This window comes from Pseudophryne corroboree, chromosome 4 (assembly GCF_028390025.1).
Source record: "Pseudophryne corroboree isolate aPseCor3 chromosome 4, aPseCor3.hap2, whole genome shotgun sequence".
In the NCBI taxonomy this organism is placed as follows: Eukaryota; Metazoa; Chordata; class Amphibia; order Anura; family Myobatrachidae; genus Pseudophryne; species Pseudophryne corroboree.
In genome coordinates, this window is record NC_086447.1 from 889,714,502 (window position 1) to 889,724,319 (window position 9,818).

At 48.3% G+C, this 9,818-nt stretch overlaps 1 protein-coding gene across 1 annotated transcript; it reads left to right on the forward strand.

Moving 5' to 3' along the window:
• The first annotated feature begins 378 nt into the window (after nt 1-378).
• LOC134911020 (RING finger protein 214-like) lies at nt 379-9,467 on the forward strand. Its single transcript, XM_063919412.1, is given in 3 exon segments — nt 379-1,262; nt 8,153-8,229; nt 9,415-9,467. Coding segments are annotated over 3 exon segments (1,014 nt in total).
• Nucleotides 9,468-9,818: the final 351 nt, after the last annotated feature.

Below are 9,818 nucleotides of genomic sequence, written 5' to 3' on the forward strand. Positions count from 1 at the left end.
CAGTTTTCATCGACCAAAAACGGACCCGTGATTGTGCAATAACACATGGGATCGGAGATAAATCCCTGTCCCATTATAGTAAGTAGCGGTCTAAATGTTTCTGCTGTCAAATCCAATGTATAAGCACCACTCTCCTGAGCAAATTTATCTAAAGCAAATTGCTAATCAGTAGCCAGTTTGGTATATTCTGTAGTCACGGTTGGTCTTGCCATCTGGACCTTTTTGGGCAGTCCAGTCACCTGAAGGCCTGGCTGAGCAGCTCTGTCTCTGGTGCTCTGGCCGGGCACGTATGCTGAGAGGCCATCACTCACGGCAGTGCCATAGTTTGCTGGCAATACGGGTGCAGTTGGTCATACAGGGAAGAAGAGTACTAGAAACATGGAGTCTGCAGATTCGGTTGCAGAATCTGTACTCACAGATAACGTTTATTTGGCGTCTAAAACAACATATGATCTGTCCCATGCTGTAAACAAGTCAGAACTTCAAAGTGCATGTCCAGCTGAAGGGGATGTTGTAAACAGGCTGGGCATGGAGAAAGACCATTGCAAACAATGCACGGATTCGCTTTTGGAGGAAAGCTCTGTTGCTTTTGCAGGACACCCAACCAAGTGCATTGCCGTGCAGACAGATTTTGGGAAACACGATGCAGAAACAATTACAAATGAGGACACAGAGCAGATTTTGAAGCAGCTTGTTGAATGCAGGGAACAACTGAAGGACCGTTATCAGGAGGTGCTGGACAGACAAACCCAGGCAGAGAAACAGCTGCAGGTTCAAATAAAACGGCTAAGACAGCAGGAGGAAGAAGAAATACAGAAACACAAGGGACATCTGAAGTCTATTCAAGACATGACCACTAAGATAGAAGAGACTAGGAAAAGAATAGAAAAAGAGCGGAAGGAACATTCCCACAAGGAGCAGGACCTGAACACTGAATTGGGGAAGTTACAGAGCAAGAGTGAGAGCCTTCAACAGGAGCTCAAGGAATTGTAAAAGGAAATTGAGGGACTACTTGATGAGCAGAATACAGAGAGGCAGGAGTGGAATGCTGAGCTCACCTTCCTGAAGAAGAAAGAAAGTGAGGTAACACAGAGTGTGCTGGAGGAGCTTGAGCGAGCAAAAACAGCTGAGATTCTGTCCCTGGAGAGCCGGAGAGATCTGTTATTTATTTCATTAGAAGAGGCAGAGAAAGAGGCTCAAGTTACCCTGTCATATCTCAGGGTGGCTCCAGCCAACTTGGAGTGGATGCAGCTAAAACAGAGGTGGTGTCACAACTGAGGGCCTGAGCTGACGGGAGGCAGCCTCAGTTGTAGGGGCTGAGATGTAACGGAACCTGGGAGGTTGTATCAGACCCCTAGACATGTAAGTAACATGTAGAATAACTGCCCGAAGGCGTGACCACGACAACCAGGATAAAAGTCAATGATGTTTATTATGACAAACTCCGTAACACAGCAGCAGTAAAAGGAAACATAAAAGTCAACAGAGGATAAATACAATTCCTGGGTACTACAGGGTGGCAAGGGCCACAGGCACTGGTAGTGTGAGACAGTTCTTATAATCTTCTAGTTGGAAAGTCCTTACCAGGCCTGACTGTAGCAATGGAGAGAACCCAGGATCGTACCAGCTGATGTTCCAGGAAAGGCTGGGCTGCTGAAGGTAAAACGGCTGCTGTGGATACTGGCTGGAACCAGACTGTTGTTGGTACGGAGTGGATACTGGCTGGAACCAGTTAAATAATAAACGAACTTGAGAGCGATGAAATAATAATGAAGTTTGGAGTTTGAGAGCGGTGAAATAATAATACCGGTGGAGAGTGGTAAACTGCAGAAAAGGACACCGGCCCTTTAAGAGAAGCTGTACACTGCTGGAAGCTGGGCTGGAAGCAGGTGATTGTTTGAGAGCGGTGAAATAATAATACCGGTGGAGAGTGGTAAACTGCAGAAAGGACACCGGCCCTTTAAGAGAAGCTGTACACTGCTGGAAGCTGGGCTGGAAGCAGGTGATTGTTTGAGCTGGAAACAGGTGAGTCCAGAATGGATCGGTGAGTCAGGCTACACCGCAGATGGAATGCTGGTGCGGGTCTCTATAGCAGAAGTCTGGAGACAGGAGCTGGAACCTGGAAGACAACCACAGGAGAGAGACAAACTGGAACTAGGTTAGACAACCAAAGCACTGACGCCTTCCTTGCTCAGGCACAGCTTACTTATACCTGCAGCAAGGAAGGGGTTGGCTAGGCAATTATGCAAATCAACAATACAGACAGCAGATTGGTGGAAATGCTCAGATGACAAAATCCAAGATGGCTGCGCCCATGCAGACACTTGGAGGGAAGTTTGGTTTGTAATACATGTGAGAATTGAAACAGTAATGGCGACGCCGGCCACAGGAGACAGGAGACGCTAGACTGACAAGCGCACATTTAACCACGCGGGCACAGCGGAGGCCGCGGCTGATGAAATCACCACTCTGACATTCTGCATGTGGAAACTCAGGAACAGCGGGATCCGGTCCTGGAACGCTGAGCCAGCCTTAGGAGGCATCTGAAGGGTAAGTAATGGTGTCCAGATACCCGGATCGTGACAGCCCCCCCCCCCTTTAGGAGTGGCCCCAGGACACTTCTTAGGCTTTAAAGGAAACTTTGCGTGGAAATTTCGGACCAAGGCAGGAGCATGGACGTCTGAGGCATTGGTCCAAGAGCGTTCTTCAGGACCATAGCCCTTCCAGTCAATGAGGTATTGTAACTGACCGTAACGGAAACGTGAGTCCAAAATCTTGGCCACCTCGTACTCGACTCCCCGTTGAGTCTGAACTTTGGGAGCTGGAGGAAGTGCGGAATGAAACCGATTCAGGATCAGCGGTTTCAACAAAGAAACATGAAATGTCCTGGGTATTTTCAAGAAGGATGGTAACTGTAACCTGTAGGCAACAGGATTGATGACTTGTTCAATCTTGAAGGGTCCGATGTAGCGAGGTGCAAATTTCATGCTGGGAACTCTCAACCTCAAATTCTTCGTGGACAGCCACACACGATCACCCACCTTGAGAGCAGGAACCGCTCTACGCTTCCTATCGGCAAACTTCTTATACCTGAATGAGGCTTTAAGCAGGGCTGCGCGGACGTTCCTCCAGTTATTTGAAAACTGACGCAAGGTGACATCCACTGCTGGAACAGAAGTTGCGGGAAGCGGTTGGAATTCTGGGACTTTAGGGTGGAATCCATAATTAATGAAGAATGGTGTAGAAGAAGATGAGGAATGGTATTGATTGTTGTGGCTGAACTCGGCCCAAGGAAGGAGTTGAACCCAGTCATCTTGAGAGGAAGACACATATATACGGAGGAAGGCCTCCAAGTCCTGATTCACCCTCTCGGTTTGACCATTGGTCTGAGGATGGTAAGCCGTGGAAAACTTTAACTTGACTTGGAGGGCTTGACACAAACTTCGCCAAAATTTGGCTACAAATTGTACTCCACGATCCGAGATGATCTCTTCAGGAAGACCGTGAAGTCGGAAGATCTCTTGTATAAACACTTGAGCCAACTTGGAAGCTGACGGAAGACCGGTGAGAGGGATGAAATGTGCCATCTTGGTGAACCGGTCAACTACCACCCAGATGGTATTAAACTTGTTGCAGATAGGTAGATCGGAAACAAAGTCCATCGACAAATGGGTCCAAGGTCGACGGGGAACAGATAATGGAACCAGTTGCCCCGCAGGCGACTGGCGGGAGACTTTGTGTTGGGCACACTTTGGGCAGGAGGCAATAAATTCCATAACGTCCTTCTTCAGAGTTGGCCACCAGTAGGACCTAGAAATAAATTCAAGGGTTTTCTGAATGCCTGTATGTCCAGCAAAACGGGAAGCATGGGCCCAATGCATGAGCTTCTTCCTTAGAACTGGCTTAACAAAACTTTTCCCTGGTGGAGGCGTAGAGTCCATCCCTACCGTGGAGAATGCCAACGGATTAATAATAGGATGCTTGTCTGCAGACTCGGACTCATTTTCTTGCTCCCATGAGCGGGAAAGGGCATCGGCCTTACGATTCTGAGAACCCGGACAGAACTGGAGTTTAAAGTCAAACCTAGAGAAGAAAAGTGCCCATCTGGCCTGACGAGGATTCAGACATTGTGCGCCTTTGAGATATAAAAGATTTTTGTGGTCGGTAAGTATGGTGATTGAGTGGGAAGCTCCCTCCAACAGGTATCTCCACTCCTCCAGAGCGAGCTTGATGGCTAGCAACTCCTGATCGCCAATGGCATAGTTGCGCTCAGCTGGGGAGAACTTCCGGGAGAAGAAACTGCAAGGATGTAGATGTCCATCTTTGGCCCTCTGGGATAACACTGCTCCTACTCCAACGGAGGAGGCATCTACCTCTAAGATAAAAGGAGAGTCGGTGTCGGGCTGTTTCAGAACTGGTGCAGAGATGAACCGTTGCTTCAGAAGGTGAAAGGCCTGTGTAGCTTCCTCGGACCACTTGGACGGATTAGCACCTTTCTTGGTTAATGCAGTGATAGGCGCCACAATGGTGGAAAAGTCTCGTATAAATTTTCTATAATAATTGGCAAACCCTAAGAACCTCTGGACCCCTTTGAGGCTTAAGGGTATAGGCCAATTCTGGATTGCTTGGAGTTTCTCAGGATCCATCTCTAGTCCGGAACCGGACACAATGTAACCTAGAAACGGAATGGTTTTAACTTCAAACACACACTTCTCCAATTTACAATAGAGGTGATTGACACGGAGACGGGAAAGAACCTCTTTTACCCAGAAACGATGATCTTCGAGATTATTAGCAAAGATGAGGATGTCGTCTAGATAAACCACGACATGGCGGTACAAGATGTCCCTGAAAATCTCATTCACGAAGTGCTGGAAGACTGCTGGAGCGTTGCTCAATCCGAAGGGCATGACGAGGTACTCATAATGTCCGTCACGGGTGTTAAAGGCGGTCTTCCACTCGTCACCATCACGGATTCGGATGAGATTGTAGGCACCCCTCAAGTCCAGCTTTGTGAAAATAGTTGCACCACTAACTCTATCAAAGAGCTCGGTAATCAGGGGTAAAGGGTATCGGTTCTTGACGGTAATGTCGTTCAGACCTCTGTAGTCGATGCACGGACGCAGACCACCGTCTTTCTTCTTAACGAAGAAGAAGCCTGCGCCGGCTGGAGAAGAAGATGGTCGGATGAAACCCTTTGCCAGGTTCTCTTTGATGTACTCTTCCATGGAGTGTGTCTCAGGCAGAGACAACGGATAAGTTCGGCCTCGCGGTGGAACCTTCCCTGGAATGAGGTCGATTGGGCAGTCCTATTCTCTATGAGGAGGAAGGATATCAGCAGAGGCTTTACTGAACACGTCCGTGAAGTCTTGATATGGAGGAGGCGGAACATCAGATGACCTGGGGAAGGAAGAACAAACAGGAAGAACTTTGGCTAAACAAGTCTCAGCACAGGAGGGACCCCATGCCAGTATTTGCGTAGTCGTCCAGTCAATTGATGGGTTGTGGAGACGGAGCCATGGAAGGCCTAAAACCACTGGATGTGTGGCTCTTGGAATCACTAAAAAAGAAATATACTCAGAATGAAGAACTCCCACTCTCAGACGAACTGGAAGAGTCCTTAAGGAAATGACTGCGTCAAAAATCTTGCTGCCATCCACGGCAGTCAAAGAGATGGACGAGGACAGTCTCTCGGTGGGTAGGGACCACCGTTTAACATAAGCTTCGGTTATGAAATTCCCAGCTGCTCCGGAATCAAGGAGGGCAATGACGTTCCTGTAACGTTGAGCAATTTGGAGCAACACTGGGAGGTTACAGTCATGAGGAGATGGAGAGGAGATCATTACTCCTAGCCGGCCCTCTCCTTGGCGAGCTAGGATCTGGAGTTTCCCGGACGTTTGGGACAGGCATTGATAGTGTGCGACGGAGCTGCACAGTAGAGACAGAGAGACTCAGAGAGACGTCTTCGGCGCTCAGCGGGAGATAGACGGGAACGACTAATTTGCATAGGCTCATCCTTGGATGGAGATGGTTGACGAAGAGGAGGAGCAGAAGATTTAGGAGTAGATGATCTTCCTCACTCAGTTGCTCTCTCTCTGAAACGTAGATCAACCTTCGTGCAAAGAGAAATTAGCTCATCCAACTTAGAGGGCAAGTCTCTGGTAGCTAACTCATCCTTGATGCGTTCTGATAAGCCATGCCAGAATGCAGCATACAGGGCCTCGTCGTTCCATGCCAGTTCGGATGCCAGGATTTTAAACTGTATAAGATACTGTCCCACAGTACGTGTTGACTGGCGTAAACGGAGAATCTCAGATGAAGCAGATGTTATCCGGCCTGGCTCGTCGAAGATGCGCCTGAATGTAGCTACAAAGTCAGTATAGGAGGATAGCAGGGGATCAGACTTCTCCCATAAAGGTGATGCCCAGTCAAGGGCTGAGCCACTGAGAAGGGAGATGATATAGGCAATTTTGGTACGGTCACTGAAGAAATTGCCAGGTAGAAGCTCAAAGTGGATTTCACATTGATTGAGAAATCCCCTGCAGAACCTTGGAGATCCATCAAATTTTGCTGGCGTTGGAAGATGAAGATGTGGACTGGAAATGGGTAAGGTGGGTGGGGTTACAGCTGGTGTCACTGTAGTGGACGCACCGGACGTGCCAGGTCCACAGAGGGTCGTTTGAATCCCATCCAGCCGTGTAGAGAGATCCTGGAGACAGCGGATGATGTGGCCCTGTGCAGCCTCCTGATGTTCAAGTCGGGCTGCCAGTTCTTGCATCGGCCTGGCCGCTTGATCCTGGTCTCCGGCTGGATTCATTAGGTCAGTGCTTACTGTCACAACTGAGGGCCTGAGCTGACGGGAGGCAGCCTCAGTTGTAGGGGCTGAGATGTAATGGAACCTGGGAGGTTGTATCAGACCCCTAGACATGTAAGTAACATGTAGAATAACTGCCCGAAGGCGTGACCACGACAACCAGGATAAAAGTCAATGATGTTTATTATGACAAACTCCGTAACACAGCAGCAGTAAAAGGAAACATCAAAGTCAACAGAGGATAAATACAATTCCTGGGTACTACAGGGTGGCAAGGGCCACAGGCACTGGTAGTGTGAGACAGTTCTTATAATCTTCTAGTTGGAAAGTCCTTACCAGGCCTGACTGTAGCAATGGAGAGAACCCAGGATCGTACCAGCTGATGTTCCAGGAAAGGCTGGGCTGCTGAAGGTAAAACGGCTGCTGTGGATACTGGCTGGAACCAGACTGTTGTTGGTACGGAGTGGATACTGGCTGGAACCAGTTAAATAATAAACGAACTTGAGAGCGATGAAATAATAATGAAGTTTGGAGTTTGAGAGCGGTGAAATAATAATACCGGTGGAGAGTGGTAAACTGCAGAAAAGGACACCGGCCCTTTAAGAGAAGCTGTACACTGCTGGAAGCTGGGCTGGAAGCAGGTGATTGTTTGAGAGCGGTGAAATAATAATACCGGTGGAGAGTGGTAAACTGCAGAAAGGACACCGGCCCTTTAAGAGAAGCTGTACACTGCTGGAAGCTGGGCTGGAAGCAGGTGATTGTTTGAGCTGGAAACAGGTGAGTCCAGAATGGATCGGAGAGTCAGGCTACACCGCAGATGGAATGCTGGTGCGGGTCTCTATAGCAGAAGTCTGGAGACAGGAGCTGGAACCTGGAAGACAACCACAGGAGAGAGACAAACTGGAACTAGGTTAGACAACCAAAGCACTGACGCCTTCCTTGCTCAAGCACAGCTTACTTATACCTGCAGCAAGGAAGGGGTTGGCTAGGCAATTATGCAAATCAACAATACAGACAGCAGATTGGTGGAAATGCTCAGATGACAAAATCCAAGATGGCTGCGCCCATGCAGACACTTGGAGGGAAGTTTGGTTTGTAATACATGTGAGAATTGAAACAGTAATGGCGACGCCGGCCACAGGAGACAGGAAACGCTAGACTGACAAGCGCACATTTAACCACGCGGGCACAGCGGAGGCCGCGGCTGATGAAATCACCACTCTGACATTCTGCATGTGGAAACTCAGGAACAGCGGGATCCGGTCCTGGAACGCTGAGCCAGCCTTAGGAGGCATCTGAAGGGTAAGTAATGGCGTCCAGATACCCGGATCGTGACAGGTGGGAGGCAAGGCTGGCTGGGATACTGCAACTTAAAGCAAACATTCGGGAACAGATTGACCAATGTAGAGAACCAGGTAAGTATCGGGTTTGGACGGATATAATTGTTGGTAGAGTTACCTTTTTATTCCTGCCGCCTAGACTTTTCGTAGTATAGATCTCCGCTGAGAGGTGTAGTCGGACAACTCCTAAGAAATAACCGTCGCCTTTAGTTGCTTAGAATTGCTTTCAATTTATTGACATAGTAATAGTGAGAAGAAATTCCTTGTAAGTTAGTTAAGCATTAGTTCAATAAAACAATTACGATACAGTTTTAATGTCAACAAAATATTTAACCATACAATTAGTAACCGTGTTTATTAAACTACTCCGTGCTGTCGATTCTGCCCTGCAAGCAAATGGATACCTAACTTTCTCTGGTTAACATACCGGTTATCAGTGAACACAAGCGATTATCGGTGAACCCAAGCATAAAACATTTGGTGAATATCTAACAGACCAGTATTGCTGGTTTCAAGCACGTACTACAACTTAGTAAGGTTAGCACATAAACCACGTCCCCGGTGTTCCCCAAGTCTGACCCCACAATGCAGTTCAATTGGGTACTGTTTTATCGTTACGATTGAACCTGTCCCTAACGATGAACGAATACAGTTACCACTTTAATATGGGTTGATTCCCTCAGTGGACCTATCACAATTAATTCCTGTTCATGCTATAGTCCCTCATTCAGAATTTACTGTTGAGATATGTAAAACGCCCTGTAATTCTAAATGACTATGAGTGCATTAATGAAGGTATTCATTAGTCGCTCCACTACAAGGTCATTTGTACTCCTCTCTCACTGGGTGGATATGTACATCCTTTCTAGCTTGACGGGTTAAGTTCATCATCCTGACCTTAGGACGCAATACACTGACTCTCTCTCTCTTTGTTGTTAGCATAGTGGGGTAGCATAGGCTGGTTTCCTGACAGAAATGCGACGGCTCTTAGCTGAGGTACAATCTTCTCTCTTATCAACGCCTACCAGTTGTGTCGATGACTGCCTCCGGACTACTATATGAGTGTGTTGAATTAATGCTGAATTACACTGCAGTGTGTCTTTTACTATTTCTCAGTCTGCTTAATAAATGCACTTATTACTGTTTGCAGGCAACTTGACTGACTGTATGATGTGCCTGCGTGGAGTTGTAGGGTTAATAATGCTAAGGTACCTTTCTAGCACTCATCTGTGGCTGACTCTTTGTATATTTGTATCGTAGATGGCTCCGCCTCCCTGGCCGCCACTCACCAACAGGCCGCTCCTCTCCTCTAACTCCGGATGTCTGCGTCACTGCCAGCCGCCTCAGCTCAGCCGCTCACCACCGCCGCTGGAGGCTTACGTCCCTGTCCGGCCGGCATGGACTAACCGCTCACTGCTGCCGAAGGGGAGATCACGCTGCCACTGCCGCTGGTTGCCAAAAGCCAGGTGAGAGCCGGGGATCGAGAAGGGGGACGAATCACTGTCCTTCAGCTCCGGAGCCTTACAGCGCTTCACACCCTTTACAGCGCAGTCTCTCTCCCGTCACCAGACTCCCAACCGTCCAGCCCTCGCTCAATATATATCCTTTTCCTGGAGTCCCCGTATCCTTCCCGCCGGGACCCAACAGTTTTATTCCTCGTGCAG